The sequence below is a fragment of the Sus scrofa genome, chromosome 18, assembly GCF_000003025.6.
Source record: "Sus scrofa isolate TJ Tabasco breed Duroc chromosome 18, Sscrofa11.1, whole genome shotgun sequence".
Taxonomy (NCBI): Eukaryota; Metazoa; Chordata; class Mammalia; order Artiodactyla; family Suidae; genus Sus; species Sus scrofa.
In genome coordinates this window covers 13991733-14017035 of record NC_010460.4, presented here as the reverse complement: position 1 = coordinate 14017035, position 25303 = coordinate 13991733, and the positions used below count along the sequence as shown (strand labels likewise).

Sequence of the window (25303 nt, the reverse complement as noted above, 5' to 3'; positions counted from 1 at the left end):
TAGAGGCTCATCAGTACAATCGAGCACAAAGTGAGGGCAAGACCATTGAGCAGGAAGGCCTGAGCACATTCTCCAAGATAGGTCATATGTGAAGTCACAAAAGAGCCCTGGCAAATTTGAGAAAATTGATATCAAACCAAGGATCTTTTTTGTCTGCAATGGTATGAAATTAGAAATCAATAGCAGGGGGAAAACTGGGCACAAACTTGTGGAAATTAAGCAACACACTGCTGAACAACCAATGGGTCAGAGAAGAAATCAAAAGGAAAAATTTAAAAATATCTTGAGACAAACGAAAATGGAAATGACATACCAAAGCTAATGGGATATGGCAAAAGTGGTTCCAAGAGGGAAGTATGTAGCAATAAATGCCTACCTTAAGAAAGAAGACAGATCTTGAATAAACAACTTAAATTTATTCCCCAAGAAACTAGAAAAGGAAGAACAAAGCTCAAAGTTAGCAGAAGAAAGGAATTAACAAAGATTGGAGCAGAGATAAATGCAATAGAAATCAGAAAGACAATAGAAAAAAAGTTCTGAGCTGTTTTTTAAGATAAACAAACCCTTAGAAGCAGAAGGGAGAGAAGATTCAAATAAAATCAAAAGAGATCCACATAAATACAAAGTACCATAAGACACTGGTACAAACAATTTCACACCAACAAATCAGATCATCTAGAAGAGATGAATAAATTCCCAGAAACCCAGCTAGTATACTAAGACAGAATCATGAAGAAATAGAAAATCTGAACAGGTCACTAACCAGTGAGGAGGTTGAAACAGGAATCAAAAATCTTACAAAAGTAGGAGTTCCCATCATGGTGCAGTGGAAATGAATCCAACTATGAACCATGAGTTTGCAGGTTCGATCCCTGGTCTTGCTCAGTGGGTTAAGGATTCGGCGTTGCTGTGAGCTGTGGCATAGGTCGCAGATGCAGCCTGGATCCCGCGTTGCTGTGGCTGTGGCATAGGCTGGCAGCTGTAGCTCCAATTTGATCCTTAGCCTGGGAACCTCCATCCATATGCAGCAAGTGTGGCCCTACAAAGCAACAACAACAACAAAATCTTACAACAAAGAAAAACTCAGGATCAGATGGTTTCATTGGTGAATTCTATCAAATATCTAAAGAAGAGTTAACACCAAGCCTTTCTAAACGTTTCCAAAAAACTGAAGAGGAGGGAACACTCTAAAATTCATTTACAAGGCTAGCATAACCCTGATAGCAAAGCCAGATAGGGACACTACACAGAAAAAAAAAAAAATTAGTGGCCAATATCCCTGATGGATATAGATGTAAAACTTCTCAACAAATTACTAGCAAACTGAATTCAATAGTCCATTAAAAGTGGGATTTATCCCTGAGATGCAAGAATGATTCAATATATACAAATCAATAAATATAACACCACATTAATAAAATGAAAGATAAAAATCATATGATCAACCCAATAGACGCAGAAAAAGCACTGACAAAAATCAGCATCCTTTACTAATAAAATATCTACATTATTGATTTATTGGCTCAAACGATATTTTTTAAAGTGGTATGAGTATTTGCTATTATTTCGTAGCAAAGGACAAAGAAGCAAACAAAAAAGTGCATCGCATCCTTGAAGTCCCACAATGAATGGTTTGTAAAATTAAAAGAAACACATTTATGAGATTAGAAAATTGATGCTACAGGAGTTCCCCTAATGGCGCAGCGGAAACAAATCCAACTAATAACCATGAGGTTGTGGGTTTGATCCCTGGCCTCGCTCAGTGGGTTAAGGATCCGGTGTTGCCGTGAGCTGTGGCGTAAGTCACAGATGCAGCTCAGATCCTATGTTGCTGTGGCTGTGCTGTAGGCCAGCATCTATGGCTCCGATTTGGCCCCTAGGCTGGGAACTTTCATATGCTGCAGGTGTGGGCCTAAAAAAGAAGGGAATAAAAGGGCCCAGTTGGTGTCCTCGAAGTGATCTATCAGCTTAGCATGAGGGACAACCCTCCCCTAGTTCCCCCCACACACCCCACGCTTCTGGAGACAAGGAGAAACTGAGGAAGCCTTGAGTCCCCCTGCAAGTCAACATGGAAGCCAAGAATATCAGCAACTGAGGCTGTGGATCTTGACTCATTTGACTTGGGTGTGTGTTGACGTGGCTTTTGCCGCACAGCCTCTTTGGACCCGGTGCTTGTGGGCGGCATTACCTGGATCCCCAAGAAGATGCAGAGATACCATGGAGGGATATCCAGGATGCTATAAGCCAGGTGGCTGCTGCTGGGACTCCTGGGCTGGTCATCCTTCTTCTTGTCTTGGCTGCCTTCCTGGGAGCTGAGTACACCGTCACCCCTCCACTGGGAACAAGAGATGAACATAGTTGAGCATTTCAAGAGGAATCAAGCGGGAGTTCCCATCATGGCTCAGTGGTAATGATCCTGACTAGTATCCATGAGGATGTGGGTTCGATACCTGGCCTCACTCAGTGGATTAAGGATCTGGTGTTGCTGTGGCTGTGGTCTAGGCCAGCAGCTACAGCTCTGATTCGACCCGTAGCCTGGGAACTTACATATGCCGCAGGTGATGCCCTAAAAAGAAAAAAAGAAAAAAAAAAAGAATCAAATGGACTTTCCGATTTTAAACAGACAAATGGACATCTTTCCAGAGGCAAGAGCAATGGGATAGAGGTCACTGCTGACCAGCTTGGGATTCCTAGGTACAGACTCAAAAGACAAGCGATTTTCTGTATAACGCATCTGCAGCAACGCCTCCATGTGAAGTGGAGTGGATGCCCCGCCAGAAGCCCTAGCAGAGAAGCAGCTTCGTGGAGAGGGAATGGGGGCCAACTCCAAGGTCAGATATTAGGCAAGTAAATGTGGATTCTGGCCTCACAATGGTATGGCTGACCTTGTCTGTGCTTGCAGAGGCTGGCCCTGTGCCAAAGCCCCCATCACAGCATGTTTATCATAATGCGTCTCTTCTGCTGGACGGTGAGGTCCTAGAATGCACGCTTCTTTGTTGTCCCAGCTTCTAGAGCAGTCCCTGTGCTCAGTATAGACAGAGTGGATGGATCAATGAATGGATATAACAAATCAACGTAAATAAGTGCAGACATACAGAATGCTCTAGGGTCAAAAGCCAAGTTAACATTCCTATGCGTTTATCCCAAATTAACTTTGGATGATAAACTTTCTCTTCCAACTTAATGGCTGTATAGCTTAGCAAACTTGGGCCATTACTAATATTTCCAAGCCTCAATTTTCTGTAGAACAGAAATGTCAAGAACACCTACTTCATAGTTGAGAAAATTAAATTGGAACATGAAGAAAAGGGGAGATGCTGGTCACAGGATACAAACAAATAGTATAAGATGAGTAAGTCTGGGGTCTCATGTATAGCAAAGTGATTATAGTTAATACTATCGTATTTTACAGTTGAAGGTTGCTAAGAGAGTAAAGCCTAAATGTTCTCACCACGAAAAAACAATGTGGTAATTATATGACATGATGGAGGTAGTAGCTACAGGCCATGGCGGTAACTGTTTTGCAATGTGTAAGTACATCAAGTCGATCTGTTGTACACCTTAAACTTACACAATGTTATATGTCAATTTCATCTAAAAAATCCAGGGAAAAATGGATCACGAAGCACATCGTTCAGTGCCTGGCATGGTGCAACTGCCCAATGACTATTCGCTGTTATAATGATGATGAGCTGCCAGTCCCAGAAGAGGGCAGAAGGGGGAAAGGTGACAAGGGGACCAGCAGGAAGGTCAGGCACCTCTAGGTGATGGGCCCCGGCAGGGTCCTGAGCTCTGGTCAGACCACAAGGGCGGGCAAGGTCTGCACAGGGACACAGCCAGGGCTGCCCTGAGGGCAGTGGGGGCTTCTCCCAGAGAAAGTTCTGCAAAAGGTGTGAAAGTCACCCATCTCTAAGCCGGAGCGCCCTTTACACAGCCTCAAAGAACAACTTCTGCATCAAGGCTGCCCTGTGACTTCCACGAGTGCTAATCTCTCTACGGGCTCCTTCCATAAAAGAAATTTAATATGACTACACTGATATAAAGATGAATGTATTATTATATATTAAGGCATTTTCTATAGTCTAAAAATTCTTTTTTTTCTTCTGATTTTAAAAGAAATGAAAACAGGAGTTCCCATCATGGCTCAGCAGTTAGCAAACCCTACTAGCATCCATGAGGATGTGGGTTTGACCCCTGGCCTTGCTCAGTGGGTTAAGGATCCTACTTTGCTGGTGAGCTGTGGTGTGATGCAGGCCGCAGATGTGGCTCTGATCTAGCCTTGCTGTGGTGTAGGCCGGCAGCTTCAGCTGCAATTGGACCTCTAGTCTGGGAACCTCCATATGCCGTGGGCGGGGCTCTAAAAAGACCAAAGACAAAAAAAAAAAAAAAAGAAAGAAAGAAAGAAGGAAAGAAAGAAATGAAAACATTTTTGTGGGTCTCCAAAAGAATTGTAGGCTGAGTATCCCGGTTGCTCTTCCTAAGGATGGGGGTCCCGCTAAGGAGAAGCGGAAGGAAATGCAGGTGGGGGGAGGGGAAGCGAGGGCTCCTCGTCTGCTTTGAAGTGAAGAGAGGCAAGAAAGCATCAGATCAGGAGCTAGTGGCTGTCCCTGTGCCACTTCCAGGACAGCATTGGTCCCTGGGGAACGAGATATTCTAAGACAGGGTTTCTCAGCCTCAGCACTATTCCCATTTTGGACGGGATCATTTTTGCTGCGTTGCTTGTGTGGCGGGGGAGCGGGGCCGTCCCATGCACTGCAGGATGTTTAGCAGCATCCTCGGCTTCTCCCCAGTAGATGCCAGTAGCACAGACACCCCTACCTCCCCCCCACTCCTCACCCTCAGTTGCGAAAAGTAAAAACGTCTGCAGACGTTGCTAAATGCCTCCGGCACGGATAAATCCACCCTCGCTAAGAACCACCGTTTCCAGAACACCGATCAGTTCCCGCCATGGAAGCGGTAACAGGGATGGTGTGGCTGACACGGAGCCACGCGGTGGACGTGGAACCTCCGCGTGGAGACAGAAGGCGCCCGGCCTCCCGCTCCACTGGGGGACGGGGGTGCGGGGACACTGGCGAACCTGCTCCAGATTCCTTCCCCGTGCACGGGGCCCGCACACGGGAGATAGAGAAAATGGCCCAGCACTGAGCTTCCGGGCAGCCGCAGGAGCCCGGGCTGTGGTCAGGCTTATTGATAGTGGGTGGACCCATCCAACCGCAGCACAGCTCTGCAGTCACAATGTTCCTGCGGCTCAGAACAGCATTTGCTCAGCAACCTTCTAACATTTAGCTCCCAAAACTTAAATGGAAGAGTTTTGCTTCTAAGCATCTCTTTAGCAATGCCTGGGAGCAGGCATCCCTAAACTGCACCTGGAAGCCTTCCCTGACTTACCCCACCCCTGTCTCAGACTAGAGGAGGCATTGCTCCTTAGAGGCATGTCCACCGCAGCCCCAAACTCGCCTTCCTGCCATCAGATGCTTTCTCCTCCAAAAGGCTGGAAAGCCCCATAACTTCTCTACTCCATCTAACTCTACTAGCAGTTAGTGTTCAGAGCTCTATCAGCTGAGCGAGAAAATAAATGAACGGATGCATAAATGAATGACCATAAAGAATATGCTCATTGATTAAAAAAAAAATCCTAAACTGGTTAGAACTCCTTTGAAACATCACACCGATCCTATTTAGACTTCTGAAAAGAAGGATGGACGGCTGCAGCTTGGTATTTGGGTTGCGCATGAAAGAAGGTTGGTTTTTGGGCACATAAAAAGAAATATTTAATCATATCTACCTGAATAATCCGGCAGCACATGTAAGGAAATGATATTTACCTCTGGGCCATGGATCAGTTAATTATGAATTTTTGAAGAGCACTTTTCGCATCTATAATCTACTGCAAACTGCATTTTATTATGTCAATATACTCATTCTATAAATACTTTTCCAATAAATACTGAAAGAAAGAAGGTTGGTTTTGTCTAAGGAGGTCAAGGCCAAGCCAGAGACAGACCGGAGGCTGTTGCAGGGAACACTGGAGAACTTTTCACGAAGTTCTAGTGAATTCGTGGAACAATCAGTGAGGGGGACAGAGGAGCGACAGCTGAGGAAAGAGGAGGGGAGCAGGGAAGAGCAGTTGGCTGACTGGCTGGTTGACGGAGTGATGCCGGGTAGGCCAAGCAGCACAGCAGAGCGTGCAGTTTGAACTTGGGCAGACGTGCTCCGTCAGTGCCCTGCCTGGCAGCCAGAGGCACACCACCTCCCCTCTCCCAGCCTCAGTCTCCCCTTCCAACTCTGCGATGGTGGAAAACATACTCAAAATGTGTGTGGCACCCTGTTGTGTGTGCCCATGAATGAGGTCACAAGGCTGGGGCTGGCAGGGCTCTGTGTATTCTGCCAGCAAACTCACCTCATACCTTCTCCAAAAGGTGACAGGGAGTGAAATGCTGACTGGGGGAAATGTTGGTTTGGGGCCTTTTTCTCCCCTCCTATTCAGATTCAATGACTTGGGAGTTCCCTGGTGGCTCACTGGGTTAAGGATCTGGCATTGTCCCTGCTGTGGCTCCAGTTACTGCTGCGGGTGAAGCCAAAAAGAAAAAAGAAAAAGGGAGGTCTGGCTTCGCTCAGTGGGTTAAAGGATCTGGTGTTGCTGTGGCTCTGGTGTAGGCTGGCAGCTGCAGCTCTGATTCGACCCCTAGCCTGGGAATTTCCGTATGTTGTGGGTGTGGCCAGAAAGAAAGAAAGAGATTCAATGACTCAAAGACTGTTCTCAGTCTGATGACCGCTAAATATTCTAATTTCTGTCTGGATATCAACTTGGATCATCTCAAGGTTAGGGAAACCACTTTTGCAAACTCTTTAAAACAGTTTTCTGGGAAACTGACCTTGCACGAGGCCCCACATGGGAAAAAAAATAAAGCAGGACTTGGTGGGGGGACTTGTCTTTCTTGAGGACAGCTGGTTCTTTCCTTCTGATAAGAGGGTATGACTTCAGTGAAACCTGTCAGTGGCTGTTAGAAGGCACAGAGCCTGATCAAATTATATCCATTGTTATTAAGCCCCTCATGTCACCTATGCAAAGTGCTGGGGCAAAAAATAAAATAAGCAGGTGGAAGATTCCTGTGTGTGAGAGATGAGTCACTAGCTTATTAAAGACATACATAGAAACAAGCAACATCCCAGAGATATCTGAGATCAGGAATTCAAGGATGGTGGTGGAAGAGGCCCCACCTCAGGGCATATCTGAACATGGGGAGTGCCTTTACCCCCTGCAGAATCCCCGTCAGGAAGATCTCTGACTCCCACAGTGGCGGATCAAAGCCTCCAAGCCCCTTTTTGAAGGAAGAGCGAAGTTTTATTTATTCATTTTTTTGGTTCATTTGTTTTTTTAGGGTCACACCTTTGGCATATGGAAGTTCCCAGGCTAGGGGTCCAATCGGAGCTGCAACTGCCGGCCTACAACACAGCCACAGCAACATGGGATCTGAGCTACGTCTTCGACCTACACCACAGCTCACTGCAACACAGGATCCTTAATCCACTAAGCAAGGCCAGTGATCGAACCTGCATCCTCATGGATGTTAGTCGGGTTCATTACCACTGACCCACAACGAGAACTTGGGCAGAGCGAATTCTTAATGAAGTGCTCCCCGCCAGTGAACACTGGTGTGAGGGGGCAAAGCTCTCCTCCTGGTTGGAGATGTCCATCAACTCAACATATGGGCTATAATTTTACCAAAAGACTTGCTCAGAAGAGGTGTTCTGATGTCACTTGGCATTTTGTGGTGATTTACAATTTGCAAAGAGCTGCCAATGCATCCTCTCATTTGACTCTCACAACCCATTTTACAGATGAAGAGACTGAAGCTCAGTGAGGTAACATGGCTTGTCCAAAGTACCCTTGTAAAGGGGAAAATGGAAGCCTCCTCTTTTGGTATCGAGGGCAGTTTCCGGCAGGTGCATCCCTGTGCATAGAGGGACATCCTCCAGCTCCCTGGGGCTGACAAGCAGAGCGAGAGGAGAGTTGGTGCAGAGGAAGCAGTGGTAGGAAGGAGGATTCCTGGGGGGAAGATGAACCCCTTGGCCTTCTAACTCCATCCATTGCCCATGCAGCCACCCATGCCCCAACTCGTCCCTCTAGGTTCCTTTCCTAACACTCCACTCTAGCCAACAGGATTGTCTGGTTTCTCAAAACCTGGCTTCAATTATCCTGCCTCAGTGTCTTTGCTCAGGCTGTGGTCCCCACTTGATCCCCAGGACCCTGCTTCCCTAAACCCGTCTTCAAAGAGCTCAATGCCTCCTCCTCCTTCAGCTTTCCCCACCCCCATATAATTGTCCTCCTTTTACTCCCAACACATCTTGTCTCTGTTGTGTAATTTACCATTTCCACCCTCGTACCAGAAATATATACCCTGCTTTCCCTTAGCTAAGTCATTAGCTCTTGGGGTGGGGAAGAGATGCCTTCCCCATGTTTATATCCCTAGAAGCTTCTAGCAAAGCAACATGCACATGAAAACCAAAAACATCTCAGAAAAGTGGTCTCCTAATCTGGGTGCTGAAACAAAGCTTTTGAGGAAAATGCAAAGACAGGCAATGAAAGGAGATGGATATGCGCCCGGACCCCTGCACATCCAACCTGGCCTCAAGTGAGCCAAAGACATAGAAAATGTCACAGCCTTCAGAAAATGGAGTCTTCAACTTATTTCCCAGGATTTTTTTTTTTTTTTTTTTGGCTTCCATGAGGTAGAGGCAGAGTGTTAAAAAAAAAAAAAAGGTCCAAAATGGAGTCACTTGTGCTAAGCCCCATGTCAGCAAACCAAGTCTTAATATATAATCTAAGTGCAGTTTCAGTCTCTACCAGGAATGTAACCTTTAACCAGTCAGTCTGGAATTACCTGATCAGCACTGGTGAGGTGACCTGCCTGATAGACCCCTGCTTTCAGGAAAGTGGCCTCGCCTGAAACAACACACTCTTTGATAGAATAACTTCCTTGTCCTCCCTCCTCCTCCCTGTAAAACTCTTCTATTTTGTACAGCTCCTCAAAGCTCCTTTCTATCTGCTAAGATGGGGTACAGTTCAATTCATGAATCACTGAGTAAAGCCAACTACAGCTTTAAATTTAATCAGTTGAATTTTTTTTTTTTTTTTTTTTTTTTTAACACAAGGAATTCTGAGGAGAAGAAAGGACAGCTTCTCTCAGGTGCCTTCCATGCTCTTCCAGAAGAGACAGCCAGGGTCTCTTCACCAGAAGGCCAACCAGCAGTGGGCAGAGTCTGGCAGCCTGGTTCCCCAGGCACAGTCATGGGTGACCCAGACTAGGTTCAAGGGTGGCCCCATCCACAGACACTGTGGCTGGGCCAAGTGGGTAGCGGCTCTTTCTGGTCACAGTGGGGCAGAGGGTTCCCACTCTGTTTTGTTTTTTGTTTTGTTTTGTTTGTCTTTTTAGGGCTGCACCTGAGGCATATGGAGGTTCCCAGGCTAGGGGTCAGATCAGATCTGCAGCCACTGGCCTACACCACAGCTATAGCAACACCAGATCCTTAACCCACTGAGCGAGGTCAGGGATCAAACCTGCATCCTCATGGACACTAGTCAGATTCATTTCCGCTGCACCACGACGGGAACTCCTCCCTCTGTTTTTCTTCAGGGGCCAAAATAGGTTGGAGAGAATGATAGGACCAGGGCTCAAGGACAAGCTAGACAGGCCACTGGATGGGCTAGTTTTCTGGGCCTCAGACTCCTCATCTCTAAAATGGGAACAGAGGTGCATGCTTCATTGGCTTGAAGGAAGAAAGTACATAAAGTGCCTGCGACAAATGGGTTAGTCAATAAATGTTAATTCTCTCTCTTCTTGTTTCTGCTTTGCTCAGAAAGGGCTACTGATCAAAGAAATCATAATGCTGAGAAACCCGGAGAACAAACATTTAGATGCAACAAAGCAAAGAGGACCCTCCAGCTCTTCCTTCTTCCTTTGCAATTCATTCACAGAGTTCAGCACTCACAGAGGACTCTGCCATCGTGAGGGTGAGGTCTCCAGGACAGCTCTAAGAATCCGAAGTCTTACCTAGAAGGTGAGCCACCGCCCTTCGCACTGAAAATGAAGTGGCATCAGGACACCATGCTGGGGTCCCCTCCAGGCTTCTTTCCTCCTTTCTGCCTCCACCCCTCCCCCACCCCCCATCGGCCCCCCTCTCCCACCAGCACTCACCGAGGGGTCTGGGTGCTCAGGGCTGGTGATGGCAGAGTTCATGGCCGCTTGAGGTCTCTTCCTTTTGGCTTCCTCTCAGGAAAAAAAAGAAGTGAAGCTGCTCCAGTGGAGGACGATTAACTTCTCAGCGTCTGCCAAAATAATAAGAGAGAGAAAGAGGAGGATGGGGCCGGCTCCGGGGAGGGGTGGGGCCTTCCAAGCCCCACCTGCTGATCTGCAGCTGACTCCCCTCCAGCCCTCTCCGCTCACCGCGGCTGACCAAGGTGCATTCAGGGCAGCGAAAGTTTCATAATTTGATAAGAACAGGTTATGGCAGAGACGTCAGTGATCCCTCGTGGCACCAAGGAAACAATTCAGGGTGCAGCCCGTGGGGATGTGGCAGGCGGCAGAGCCCTTTCCAGAAGCCAGGTTCCAAGGGGCAGGAGATAAGGGGGGTGAGAGAGAGGCTCTGGGCTGAACATAGAGGCTTCTCAGCTTGCTAAAGCTGATTTCTAGTGGCTGGTGGAGCTGGAATGCAAGCATTGAAAAAGTAGCCCAAGCAGCCTGGCCCCTGAGATGCACTAATGAAGTCATTAGGGAAGGAAAGGGTGTTCCTGCTGACCCAGGAGAGGCCGCAAAGGCTCATGGGTGGAGCAAAAGCCTCAGGTGGGAGGCTGAGAAAAAAATGCTGCTAATCCTTGGGTGCTTGTCTCCCTAACACCCAGAAACAGGTAACACTCCTCCCTTCAGAGAAACAAGTCCCGGAAGGTGTCCTCTTACTCTTATTCTGCCCAGGGCACTAAAAGCCTCCTCCAAAATTCTCCATAAACCCCGCCCTCTGAAGTCCAAAGCAAGCAAGTACTTGCTATTTATAATGATAGAATGTTCTGGAATGGGTGGCACTGGGTCCCAGATTTTGGGAAACACGTGGTTGGACACATATAGAGGTTGATGGGAGCTGGTCCAAGAAGAAGCCCTGAAACACACAACGAAAAGTTTGACAAGGGAGGGGACAGAGCTGACTTAAGCCTTATAGGAAGACCAAGGTTGGAAGAGAGTCAAAGGTCACTGAGGAGTTGACCTTTACTGACTACTTAACTCTGTGCACTGCACTACACCTTTTTTTTTTTTTTGTATTATCTAACTTCATGTTCATGTTCACAAAAAATGAGCATCACATCCTGATTTTGCGAATCTTAAAAAATCTGTTAATCTTAAAAAAATCAGATTTTTTTTTAAGATTAACAAATTCAGGTGTTGATGGGTTAAACTGTTTGCCCAAAATGCATAGCAAATGCAGGAGCTGAGATTCAAATCCAGACAGTCGTGTTCCACAGGCTGTGGGGGTCAAGGAGATGCCAGACAGAACCCGCCGCTGCCCCGGGTCTGGGTCTGAGGATGCCAAGGGCGAGGCTCAGGGCAGAGGGTCCAGGGAGTGTGGCCACAGAGGGGCTTCCCCATGCTACCCTGAGAGGAAACGTGGATCCTCTACAAAAGGTGCTGGGGGCCCCCCGTGCACCTGAGAAGCGAAGGTGAGGAAGCTCCGCCGCGGAGGGGGAGGGGGGCTTGGGCCCCCTGAGCGCACCTAGTGCGCAGTGCCCAGGGCGGGGCAGGAGGAGAGGAGGCAGGGGGCAGCGACCACCACCAGCGTCCTTGCTCCGGGAAGGCCTGGCTGGAGCAGGTCCGGGAGGGGGCTGCGGGCACTGCCCCCACACCCTCGGGCTCAGGCAGCGGCGGGATCATGTTGGTCCTCTCTTTTGCCTGCCGCCTCCGGGGCAGCATGGAAGGGGGACTTCTTGGACTCTTCCCTCCCTGCCCTGAAGTCCTTCCTGCTCCCTGCCGAGTGCTCGGGGTGCAGTTCCTCTCCACCGCAGCGTGAGCTACAATGGTGCAGGTCAGCTGCCTGCGGAGGCAAAGCAGAAGGATGCTCTCCCGTGATGCCTTCATTTGGTTGCCTGGACTGCGTGTTCAGAGCCTTCCTCCCTCTTTCGCCCTCATCCTTCTGGCGTGACACTCTGTGTCTCACATGGATCTTTGGCTTGGGTCACTGCCGCTGTCCCCACCTCTCTCAGAAGCTCGCAGGAGGAGACAAGCCAGTATTCTGCTTTTCCTCCGCCTTCTGCACCTGAGAAGTCACTTCCACAGACTGGTACCTCCAACTCATCACCGGCCGGGCCTGGCTTCACCCCAAAGCCCCGAGGGTACCCATAACTCTTCCACAGCCCCAGCTGGTGGCCCTGCCCTCCCTCCCCAGCTGGAATCATGGTGCTACCCCATACACACACCAGCCTGAGCTTCGCCACACACACTCAGCACATTCACGTGTGATTATTTATGACCCTGTGTTTCGAGTTACAGAAATCTAGTTCTAGTGATTAGCTCAAGCCATGATAGAGATTGTTTTAAGTATATGGAGTCTCTCTGGGAACCCACCATCTTTTCCTCAACCACATGAGGGAATTAAAACTCTCCCATTACCTGTGTGTGTGTGTGTGTCTTTTTAGAGCTGCACCTGTGGCATATGGAGGGTCCCAGGCTAGAGGTGGCATTGGAGCTGGGGCTCCACAGCCACAGCAACATGGGATCCAGCCCAAGTCTGAAACCTACACCACAGTTCATGGCAACACCGGATCCTTAGCCCACTGAGCGAGGCCAGGGATCGAACCTACATCCTCATGGATCCTAGGCGGGTTTGTTACAGCTAAGCCACCACAGGAACTCCTTCCATTACCTCTTCACACATCAACTTCTATTCCCAAATTTGAGGCTGTTCCTCAGCATCAGGCGCTTTGGGAGGAGAAGGTCCTGGTCCTCTCCCCATAGAACGCGTTAAACTCCCACCGGACACACCACCTTTGTGTGTGGAGCAGGCTACGCAGGAAGGCTTGGCCTGGACGTTTTCACTGTTGAGGTCGGATAAATTGGCAGTTGACTGTTGAAGGAGGGAAGTTGCCAAAAGATACCCCTGGGGCAAGTCACCCTTGAGCACAAGCATGAAGGAGGCCGGCAGAAGGGCAAGCTATACTGAGGACGCACAACTTGGTTTTGTCATTGAGAATCCATTTAGCTTCCCTCATCGTCCTCCGGAGAACCATCCTGGCCCACAGCAACCAGCCCACAGACTTCAGACAGTTTACCCTGTCCTGTGGCTGCTCTGCAAGAGGATGAGGGACCAGTTGGAGCACTGCCAACTCCTGGCCACGGCCTTGGACTAGTGACAGTCCTGGGAACCAACCAGAGCCAAGAGATGCAGTGGAACTTTTGCTGGGACTCTGGGGAGAGAAACATTCATTCTTTCTCACTCATCCCGAATGCAAAGGATGCTGCTCTGTAGCTCCGGCAGCCCTCTCAGGATATAGAGTCTGAGAAAGGGGTCTGTGTGGACAACAGAGCTGAGATGGAGAACAGAGGTCAGGTTCCAGTGATACCTGAATCCATATATCAAGCTGTGTATGGTAGTAAGTTCTCTTTTTGGCTAAAACTAATTTGATTTGAGTTTTCTGTCATTGGCAACCAACCAACCAAACAAACAAAAAAACCAATCCATAGGCATTCCTGTTGTGGCTCAGTGGATTAAGAACCCGACATAGCATCAGTGAGGATGCGGGTTTGATCCCTGGCCTCGCTCAGTGGGTTAAGGATCCGGCGTTGCCACAAGTTGTGGCATAGATGGGTTAAAGATGTGGCTTGGATCCGGTATGTTGACCTGGCTGTGTCCCAGGTTAGGTATCCCATTCAATCCTTTCCCCAGGAACTTCCATATGCTGCAGGTGCAACAGTAAAAAAAAAAAAAAAAAAAAAAATCTGCAAACTTACCCTTTGACTCCAATACTCAACTGATTCTTTCTCTAGAATAACTTCCACGACATTTGCCAAGCTTTCACCCTTCGTTAACAACGACTGTTAAGTTTCAAGGGCATTAAAAATAATTTAAACATCGATGCCAGTGCTGACGACCTCAATATATTCCTACGCAGCCAAATCAATTGTCTCAATGTGACAACAACAACCCGAGAGTGTACTGGGAAAACAATTTCTAAGATGCTTCTCTGAAATGAAGACCTAATTCGTTAATTATACACTCTTGACCTGAAAGGCCAAGAAACCAACATTAGTCATGGAAGTTGGGGTTCTCTAAATTTTTAACAAGCCCTAACTTGTTTCAACAGGAACTGGAGGTGCAGAATTTTAGGTTTCAATGTGCAAACTTCATAACTTCTAATTTCAATACATGCAGCTTCGGAAAGCTGCCTCAGGGTCTAAATAGTTCCCATACGCATGCTTAATTAAATCTGTTTATATTAACAGGGATTGGCAAACTCTGATTCACAGGCCAGACCTGGCCCATTGCCCATTTGTGTAAATAGTTTTCTTGGAACTCATTCACCCCCATGGGTTGCCCCTCCCCTCCCTTCCCCAAGAGACAGCAGGTCACTGCACGGGCAGGCACTCACCTTGCACTATTAACGCATGTTTTCTGTGTGGATATTTTCCTCTCCCAACCCTCCACCTAGTCTATTTTTGTTTGTTTGTTTGTTTGCTTTTTAGGGCCACTCCCTCGGCATATGGAGATTCCCAGGCTAGGGGTCTAACCGGAGCTGTAGCTGCCGGCCTACACCACAGCCACAGCAACTCGGGATTCAAGCCACGTCTGTGACCTACACCACAGCTCATGGCAACACCAGATCCTTAACCCACTGAGCAAGGTCAGGGATCAAACCAGCATCCTCATGGATACTAGTTGGGTTCGTTACTGCTGAGCCACAATGGGAACTCCCCTCCACTATTCTAGAAGACAGAGATCTAAGGCCACAGGCTGGAGCCTGGACTGTTTTTAGAACAATGTGGTTAATTCCTTGCACCTTGATTTTTCAGACTGAGAATCCTACCCTACCCTTTTGGCCGAGGCCCCTCAGGCAGTGGAGACTGATCACAGAGCCGAAGAAGAGCTGTGCCCTTCGCGGCTGGCCATGCGGAACCTGGTAGAGTCACACACAGCGATGGGGAGGCTCTTGAGGCCAGGGTTCAGGGTGGCTGCCCAAGCAGCAGAGGGCAGCCCATGGAACATTCGGTGCAGACTTTTAGAGGCTGGACTAGACTCATTCCTGATTCATGGGAAAACACTAGAAAAAGAGCCATGGAGGGTGAATTTTAAGCCCCCTGCGCCAGACTGGGAATTTCTAAAAGAACAGACCTTCTTCCCAGAGAGGGAAGGGGCAGGTCCCCAAAGCCCCTACTGGGCCTCTGCCTCTAGGGTGGGGGGAGGGGGAGTGTTTACTAGAACTGGCAGGCAGCTCTCGCTGGTACTTGGCAGGTGTCATGGGCCAGTGGGTGGGAGCACATTTCCTGGAGGGCAAAGGACCATCTTTAACACCTGTAAGCTGGGGCACATGCACCAAGGGGTCCCCGGAACCCACCTAACAGTCAGGGAGCTGGGTTCAGTGCAAAGCTGAGCTCAGGACTGTGAACCCACAGCAGAGCTAGAACGAACAAGGCGCGATTCCAAGACAGCTCTTCAGAATCTAGGGCCTGTGAGCGCCCTTTCTGGCTGTGCTTCCAGGGCTGTCTGACATTTCAAGGGCGACTGGACCCACTGACTCATGAACTCAGCTAAAAGTGTGGATGCGAAGGGTGCTTGGGAAGGTCTCGGGAGACCAGGGGCACAGAGGCAGAAGCTATGAGGTCCCCCGCAATTCCAGCCCCGGCTGCCCCACACTCCTGCAGGGGCAGACACCAGAGACCCAGGGATAATGGCTACAAAAAAGCAGATGGGGCTGGATTGGGCCCAGGGAATAGAGCGCCCCCTTCAGTCAAGACACTCAGAGGCTTATGCAGATTCAAGACACACTCTGCTGGGCCCAGGGTGGGAGGGAGAGGAGGAGGGACTGGCAGGGAGCCAGGAGGCGGGGAGAGACCTTTGCCCAGCATCTGGTCTCCACCAGCTGTCCCCAAGAGACCCTGGGGCATCGCTCACCAACAGAGCGAGGCACAGCTCAGGTGGGGCAAAGCCAGTGTCCCCCTTCTTTGTGGGGACATAAGACTTATTAGGAAGCCACTGGGAAGGAACAATGTTTTGGAAATAATAATAGTGCAAGGGGGATGGAAAAAGTAAGAGCCTTGGTAGGGGGTGGGTCTCCAAGAAGTGGCTGTGCTCCTGTTTCTGAGGGAGAGTCCAGCAAGAGGACAGCAAGACCCCAGAAGGGACCATCTGCAGGACAGGGACCCAAAAGGCGCCCTCCCCGGACACGGAAGCAGCGAACGATTCCTGGGTCCTCGAGCCAGAGAATCAGAGAACAGAGCTTGTCAAGGCGGCTGGTGGGCCTGAAATGATAAGGGCCTTCTCGTGGGGGCACACGTGAACTGAAGAACATGGACCAAAGCGACAACAGATGCCTCTGGGGACAACTGTGAGCACAGGTAACGTGGGGCCAAAGGGAGCCTTCCCTAAACTCTTGGCACTACTGAAGTGTTTCTGAATTTAGATCTCAGTAGAATGAAGGTCAAAATAAGTTAACCTTTTGTTACTTTTTGCCCAGCTGCTTTTCTTTCTTTCTTTCTTTTTTTTTTTTTTTTTTTTTTTTGCTTTTTAGGGCCTCATTTGTAACATATGGAAGTTCCCAGGAGGGGGTCTACTCGGAGGTGCAGCTATCAGCCTACACCACAGTCAGAGTAATGCAGGATCCAAGCCACATCTGTGACCTACACCACATTGCATGGCAGTGCCAGATCCTTTTACCGAATGAAGCCGGGGATCGAACCCATATCCTCATGGATCCTAGACGGGCTCTTAACCTGCTGAGCCACAACAGAACTCCCCACCTGCATTTTTTGACTGAAATTCATAGCTGTTACAGATACCCTAAGGAGAAGGGAAGGCTGAACCTCGGCATCACTAGAAATGTCGCCAGGGGTAGCGACTGTGTTGTGTGGGCCATGGACAAAGCAGAGTTGGTGTTTGTCACTTCCCCGCCCCACGCCACTTCTGTGCTCAGATCTGGACTAGTTATCTTGGAGGGAGCCCTTGGTTGGCCCTGCATTGTGCCAGCCCCAGTGCCCCACTGAGGACAGTATGTCTGGGCACCAGGCTCCATCGCAGCTCCCCTGTTACCAGGGGTTGACGGCAGTGGAGGGGCGGGGAGCCCAGGTCCGAGGACCCTCCCAGCTCCTGCACGTCTGTCCCCCTCCATTGCGAGCACTGGCTCCTCTTGGCGAATTAGCCGCAGCTGGGAGCCGGGGCCAGAGACCTTCTCAGATCCGTGCTATACACGCAGTGGGATCCTATGTTGATCCTAACGTGATGGTATGTGGAAGTGGGGCCTTTGGGAGGTGATGAGGGCATCAGCGTGGAACCCTCATAGTGGAATTAATGCCCCTATGAAAGAGAAACCAGGATGGAGTTCCTGCTGTGGTGCAGTGGGTTAGGAACCTGACTACAGCAGCTCAGGTCGATGTGGAGGCACAGGTTGGATCCCTGGCCTGGTGCAGTGGGTTAAGGGATCCAGGGTTGCTGCAGCTGCAGCGTGGGTCACCGCTGCAGCTCAGATTCAGCGCCTGGCCTAGGAACTTCCATATGGGGAGGGTGAGGCCATTACAAAGAGAGAGAGAGGGAGACAGATGTCAGGAGTCCCCTCACCCCTTCCCCAGTACGAACAGGGAAGCAGGTCCTCACCAGACGCTGAATCTGCCAGTGCCTTGATCTTGCACTTCCCAGGCTCCAGACCCGCTGGAGTTCTATTATCACAGCCCAAGCAGACTAAGACCGTCCGGCATGTGTGGAATGCCCTGTGATCGGCTTTACAAGAAGTGGTCTTGGCCTCTGGCCTTTTCTTGGCTCAATTTCTCTCAATAGGCGTTTGACCTAAATGCTCTGCACTCGTTATCCATCTTCTCCAGGATCATTTCTAAGGGGGGCGCGGTAGCCGTGGAGCTTGGGCTACACACTAAATGCTTTTTCGGAGCAGCACCCAAGGTGGCCGTCGGGGGGGGTCTCTGCCCAGCTCTGACCAAGACCCACGGGAACTCAGTCCTTCTCGGAATGGCAGCCTGGCGAGAGGTTCAAAGGCTGACTTTTGCTTCCACGCGTGGAAACGTGGCTTCTCCCTTTTTGCCTCCATCTTCTTTTCTTTCTAGATCAGCATAACTGGAAGGAACTACAGAAGAAACTAACAGCCAGAGAAGGTGGGAAACTGCTTGGTCCATGTGCCTCATCTCAGTGAATGAGACCAACACCTACCAACACTCATTTGGAGTTTAGTCCACCATATGCAATTCTTCCCAAGTTCCGCCAAATTCACCTAAATATACCTCATGTGTGTCCAATTTACCAATGGTAGCAAATACATTACCCTCCTCGAAGCTGACTTCATTGCATCAACTCTTTTTTTTTTTTCTCTCTTTTTAGGGACACACTTGCAGCATATAGAGGTTCCTAGGCTAGGGGTCAAGTTGGAGCTACAGCTGCCAGCCTATACCACAGCCACAGCAATGCAGGATCCGAACTGTATCTGTGACCTACACCACAGCTCATGGCAATGCTGGATCCTTAACCCCCTGAGCGAGGCCAGGGTTCAAACCCTGTCCTCATGGATGCTAGTTGGGGTTGTTAACCACTGAGCCACAGTAGGACCTCCATTGCAGCAACACTTAAAACATAAATCTAGTCATGTTATTCCCCTCTTAGAAGTCTCTCTGACTCAGGTGTGCCTCAGGATACAGAAAAACTAATCCTTAGCATGGCCCGTCATGCCCTTCCCAATGTGGCTTCTCTGAGCCCCGCTGCCGACCATTCCCCATCACGGTTCTGCCACACACGACAGGTCCTCCATCAAGAGCAAGTGCATTAGATCACATCATCAGGCTTCTCCATTGTGTCTTAGTCATTAACGCGCGACTCTGGACTCTGCCCACAGAGAGAGGTGGACTTCGACACCTCCTCTTCCACAGTCGAGGGGCGGCTGCAGGGGATGCCTCCAAAGCACGGGTTCTGGTTCCCTCTACCTGACCCAGGACTGACACCATAAGGTGGACCTCCAGCGGGGCAGACCCTCAGGGCAGGCTGTGCAGCTGTCATGGCCACAGGGGGAGGAACGGGGCTGGCTTTTCTCTGGATCTTTAGAAACCTCATCTCCGTTTCAGATGATGACACAGCCCCTTGGAGAGGGGCACAGCTTAACCAAGGTCTCTGGCCTCCGTGCTGGTGTTCAGATGGGCCTGGGAATTTGCTCTCGCTCGCGTTTGGGGAAGCCAGCAGACCAGGAGATGACTGCCATGGAAAAGGTAGTTTGTTACTCCCCATGCCCAAGAGGAGGGAGGCACGGCCCTTCTCTGAAAAGAAGCAGAGTCAGTCGGGAGGCAGAGGGAGGGAGAGGAAAGCATGCGGGAAGAAATGAGTGAGGCAGGAGAAGCAGCTGCAAAGGCCTTTCTAGCTCGCGATACCCTGTTCCGTAAGGGAACCGCACTCACAGAAGAAAATGTCCCAAGAAAATGTCCCTGAAAGAAGACAGGCCACCTGCCATTGAGTAGGAGCAACTGGGGTCAGTGTGACTCTCAGGACCACCCACCTTTAACACCTGCAGGGCCCGGGGCACATGCACAAAGGGAAACTGACAGGCCAGGTGTCTATGTAGCGCAAAGTTACACATCGAGCTGCCAGACTGTGAATAAACAAGTTCATCACGCCTCCCTGACACGTGCTCCTTCATAACAACCAGGGAGCTGGTTTGCAGGTGGAATTCTCTGGCTCCTTGGAGTCTGTGCTCCCGCGCAGGGGCCCAGGGAGAGCAGAGCAGCCCCATCCCCGCTTTCCTCACCCTCGGCCCCATCCCACACCACGGTGGCCTCGGGTGTCGGAGGTGGACTCCGGTCTCTCATCCACACTCTGCCCACCCTTCCCCGAGGACACCCGCCCTCAGCCGCTCCTCGGCCGGCTTGGGCTGCACCCCTAGGGAGGGGGCCTGCACAGCCTCTGCTGGCAGCAAAGCCCGCATCTGGGAATGAGAGTGAGGTCGGGAAGGGGGGCTGTGGCCCCAGGTTGGCTTGTGGCTTTGGCCCCACAGACTCCCGTTCCTGTGGGCAGGGGAAGGGCGCCCAGGGCTGAGCAGGCCCCTGTAGCCAGGCCTATGGGTGGTGCTGGCAAGGGCACCCCTTCCCTCCCTTCCTGACGAGCGATCAGCAGCATGTGCAACTGTGAGCCTCAGATACAGCGCCCTCTGTTCCCCGTCAAGTCCTCCTTGTCACCCCCGTTCACCAACACTCCATCAGCCAGATTCCCACCAGGAAAGAGAGGGGACAGTCACCCCGGATCATTGGCACAGGCATCGAGGGAACGTAAGGCAACCACGGCGGGGGTGTAGCAGCCGGGACCAGCCATGGCGGAGGACCACGTCCACCGCTGGGCTCAAGGACGAGCGGGAGGAAGAGGTCCTGGGACCTAGAGGATCGAGTTCTGTCGAAAAGGATGACTGGAGGAGGGCGGGGACCTTAGGTTGGGAGAGAGGAGCCGCCGAGGTGCGCCACGGGGAGGAGCCGGAGACGCGGACCCGGCCTCGCTCGCCTCCTCTCTCTCCTGATGGTGCTCCCCGTGGGGTGGGGGCAAAGCCCACCAAAGCCACAGGGCACAGGTCGGCCTCCCTGGGCTGGGCATAGCGTGCGGAAGGGTGAACAGTGGGTCTGGAAGGGCCACTGGGAAACAGCCGCACAGATACTAGAGAACGACTCGGCTAGAAAGGATCAGTAACGGGAGGCAAGAGGTGGGCCTCTGTGAATAGTTTGCTCACATGATCAATTACAACTGGCCTTCTTCTTTCGTTTTTTTTTTTTTGTTTGTTTGTTTTGTTTTTTTAAGGCCGAAACCGTGGCATCTGGAAGGTCCCAGGCTAAGGGTCAAATCAGAGCTACAGCTGCCAGCCTACACCAGAGCCACAGCAACATGGGATCTGAGTCACGTCTGCAGCCTACACCACAGCTCACGGCAATGCCAGATCCTTAACTCACTGAGCCAGGCCAGGGATCGAACCTGTGTCTTTATGGATACTAGTCAGGTTCATTACTGCTGAGCCACCTCGGGAACTCCCACAACTGAAGTCTTGATACCAGTGTGCCAGTTCCATGCTGTGCTACGTGGTGACCAGGAAGAAGTGGCACGCAGCTTCCACAGACAATGCACAGGGAAGTTGTGAGTCTGCCCAGCCGAGCACAAGACTGAGACTAGAATCCAGTCCCCTGGAACCAGCCTCTCCCACATCCCTCTCTAGACCTGACAAACAGGGTAGGGATGGAGAACAGACTGGAGAGGGGGTGGGAATGGAACCAGGTTTCACATAGGCTGGCGCGAAGGGACAGTGGACGTCCGGCCTGCAGCTGGACATGCAGGACCAGAGCCCGCAAGAGACTCATGGGCTCCTTGACCTTGAGTGCCAGACCCAGAGGGGACAGGTCCCACCCCTCCTCTCAGCAGCGCTGGCAGGGACCAGCTGTCCACAGGAGGTCCAGGAAAGGACAGTCCAGCCTTCCTTGTCTTCCCTATCCACCTGCTCAACTCCCTGGCAACAGCCGGCACACCCTCGGCCCCTATCCTGCCATCAGTGCACTGAGAAGGCAATGGCCGTTTCCTTAGTTCTCCTAAAACCCAGCAACAAGCAGTATTCAGCTACAGGGACCAGATTCAAGACAAAACATCATAAAACCCAGACAGGCTAAATTAAAAGAAAATTAACAGGAGTGATGCAAACCAGCCACAATGCTGGATACTACAGTGGAAATCCTACACGGTTTTCCACTGACGTGTCATCTGACCTGAGAGCAGAGACCCCCGTGAGAAGCGGGTTTTCCTGATGGCCTGATGTGAAGGCCCCTCCAGGGAGCTGTGCTCTCAGCCCCACCCACAGACACCTGCGCTTAACTGGAACAGTGTTGATTGGAAGGGGAAGTGTGCCAGCTTCCTTGTCACTACTGGCGGATTTCTTAATTAATGTGCTGCTACTGTCACTGTTTTGGAGTGAAGCCCTACTGCAGATATTTTCAGGGGCTTGTACTAGGAGCCCACTTGCCCCTGGAGCCTGACTTGAATGTGGGCACCACAGATCACTGCCTGTGGGAGGCATCTGGAGACCCTCACCTCACTTCCTTAGGGCAGTTTGGCCCGGTCTCCTCTTCCCACCTCCCCTGCCCAGAGTTTCCACATCAGCTCCATCAAACCACACCGTGGCCTTGAGACGCCAGCCCAGGAGAGGGGCTTGGGAGGTTGGACTGAGAAGGCCACGAGGTCTCCGGGCCCCGCAGGGAAGAGGACGAGGTGATACCCAGTTGACAGGGAGCTGTCACACCCAAACCCCAGTGTGGATCAGTAGTTTTGCTAGATCCCCCATCACACACAGCATCCCTGATGCTGGCCAGTCACAAAGGTAACCGAGCGGGAATGTATTAGAACAGCGACGAATCTTCACGATCCCTCAGCCCAAACCCCTCATTGGATAGATGAGAAAAGCAAGATGACGTGGGACGTATTCAGTATCACACAGGTGGTGAGGGGCACAACAGAACTAGGATCCAGGTTTTTTAATACCCGGTTTATCACGTGTCAGCAACGTGTATCACAACTACAGGATACAGGGTCTAAGTCTTAACTGAGAGTCAGGAAAATCTTACCCTGGACCTTGAAAGTATTACGCAAGGGGAAAGAAGCCAGAGAAAGACAAATGCCATGTGATTTTACTCATACGTGGAATATAAAAAACAAACAAAAACAAAATAAACAGACAAATGAAAAGCAAACAAGGAGACACAGAGGAGCGATTACCAAAGGTTACCAGAGGCGAAGGGGCTGGAAAAGGGGTTCACTGCATGAGGATGAGGGGAAAGGAAATTTGTGGCAGTGAGCATGCTGGAGGGCATATAGAAGTAGAAGCAGAAAGTTGTGCACATGAAACTTATATAAAATCATAAGCCAGAAATTCCCGTCCGGCAAACTGGCCATGATGTTGGATACTACTTTCTTTTTTTTTTGTTTTTTCTAGGGCCACAACCCTCGGCATATGGAGGTTCCCAGGCTAGGGGTCCAGTCGGAGCTGCAGCTGCCGGCCTACACCACAGCCACAGTCACAGCCACGCTAGATCCGAGCCGTGTCTGCAACCTACACTGAAGCTCACTGCAACACCGGATCCTTAACCCACTGAGGGAGGCCAGGGATCGAACCCACAACCTCATGGATGCTAGTCAGATTTGTTAACCACTGAGCCATGATGGGAACTCCATTCTTGGATACTAAAATGGAAATCCTACACGGTTTTCCAATGAAATGTCATCTGACCAGAGAGCAGAATCTGACTAGCATCCATGAGGACACAAGTTCGATCCCTGGCCTCACTCAGTGGGTTAAGGATCTGGTGTTGCCGTGATCTGTGGTGTAGGTCACAGATGAGGCTTGGATCCTGCATGGCTGTGGCTCTGGTGTAAGCCAGCGGCTACAGCTCCAATTCGACCCCTAACCTGGGAACCTCCATATGCTGTGGGTGTGGCCCTAAAAAAACCCCACAAGCCAATGTTACTTCAATAAAAAATAAATTAAAAATAGTTTTAAACAGAAAATCATCCTCATTTACAAGGAGAGGATCATTACATTATTGAAGGGATTCTCTAAAGACAGAAAGTTATTGATAGACCATGATGGAAAAGAATATAAAAATGATTGTGTCTATTTTATATATATATATATATGTATATATATACGTATGTATGTATACATATATATGTGTGTGTGTATATATATGTGTATATATATATATATATGACTGAGTCACTCTGCTGTACAGCAGAAATTGGCACAACATTGTAAATCAACTACAATTTAATTTGAAAAAAAGAAACTTATCTTCTGCTGAACTAGGAGCCATCTTCGCAATGCCATTTATCATTACAAAAGATGATTTAAAAAAAAAAAAAGGAGCGTCAGCTTGGTTTTTTCTCTCTTCTTCAGTTTAAGAACCTCACATTTAATTGGAGAGGGGCTGAGATGTGAGGTCTACTGAAGACAGGGACAACCAATAGTAAGTGAGACTGAGCTCGAGCTGAAATTATAAGTGTGAACACATAAAGAGATTAAGAATGAGGACTAATACCAAAAGTTCTATTGTTATTTGCAAAGAAGATGAAGCAGCTCACACATATTTTTTTAAAAAATTAGTCTCTGCAGACTACTTCCACTTCCTCACACCCCCATTCACTTCTTTATTTTTAATTTTTACTTTTTTTAGGTCCACACCTGCAGTATATGGAGTTTCCCAGGCTAGGGGTGGAATCAGAGCGCTGGCCTACACCACAGCCATAGCAACGCCAGATCTGAGCCATGTCTGTGACCTACACCACAGCTCACGGCAACACTGGATCCTTAACCCACTAAGCGAGGCCAGGGATCGAACTGGTGTCCTCATGGATGCTAGTCGGATTCGTTTCCGTTGAGCCACGAGGGGAACTCCTCCCATTCACTTCTTACCTCATTGTAACCTCATAGCTGCTCTCTTCACTTCCATAAAACCTCCTTTTTTTTTTTTTTTTCTCCTGGTTTCCTGGTTCTTTTCTATTTCCTCTCAGTCCCACAGGTTGGTGTTCTCCAAGATTCTGCTGATGGCTCTTTTTTGCCCCCTCACTTTTCCCTGAATGATTTCGGTTCCATATTACCCCTTACTGACACCTACTGAACTGTTACCTCTAAGTCTGTTGTCTCCCTTGAGCTCTAGGGGTGTGTGTGTGTGCACGCGTGCATGTGTGAGAGTGAACACACATTTTTATCCACTTTAGATCACACCCCACAGAATCAAACTCATCCTTCTCTTCCTCTTCAGCCAATATGGACACAGATGTGTACAAAGCAAAGACTAGAATCAGCGCTGCCCTCTTCTTGACCTTTGACCCAGGCACAAATCCCACCAATTATCTCTCAGATATGTCTCTTAAATAACTCTCACTGGGGGGGAAATTGCTAATTATTCTTTTCCTCTTTAAGCACATTACCTCAACTCAGACTCATGTGCACTTGCTTACTGGGACAAACACAATAGCTTGGTTTTTTTTACTACAGCAAAATATACAAAAAATTTACCATTTTAACCCTTTTTGAGGGTACAATTCA

The 25303-nt window shown here is 49.7% G+C and overlaps 1 protein-coding gene and 1 long non-coding RNA gene across 5 annotated transcripts in view; one reads left to right on the top strand and one right to left on the bottom strand.

Annotated features, from left to right (window-relative positions):
• LOC100525318 (solute carrier family 23 member 1-like) overlaps positions 1-14542 on the bottom strand; it is a 54874-nt gene extending 40332 nt beyond the window's left edge. Inside the window, exons 1-4 of one of the 4 annotated variants that reach the window (XM_021078776.1) lie at positions 13995-14542; positions 10200-10330; positions 2886-3020; positions 2189-2335 (exon numbers count right to left, since the gene is read on the bottom strand). In XM_021078776.1, coding sequence (XP_020934435.1) covers positions 2189-2335; positions 2886-2929 — 191 coding nt within the window. In that variant the 5' untranslated portion in view covers positions 2930-3020; positions 10200-10330; positions 13995-14542. Of the gene's footprint in view, positions 1-2188; positions 2336-2885; positions 3021-10199; positions 10331-10448; positions 10578-13994 lie in introns of those variants that run through there. The other 3 variants (XM_013985609.2, XM_021078775.1, XM_021078774.1) reach the window with 3 other exon arrangements.
• Positions 16109-18538, top strand: LOC100622227. The gene is made up of 2 exons (XR_135462.4): positions 16109-16595; positions 18309-18538. It is a non-coding gene; the product is annotated as an uncharacterized LOC100622227 (long non-coding RNA).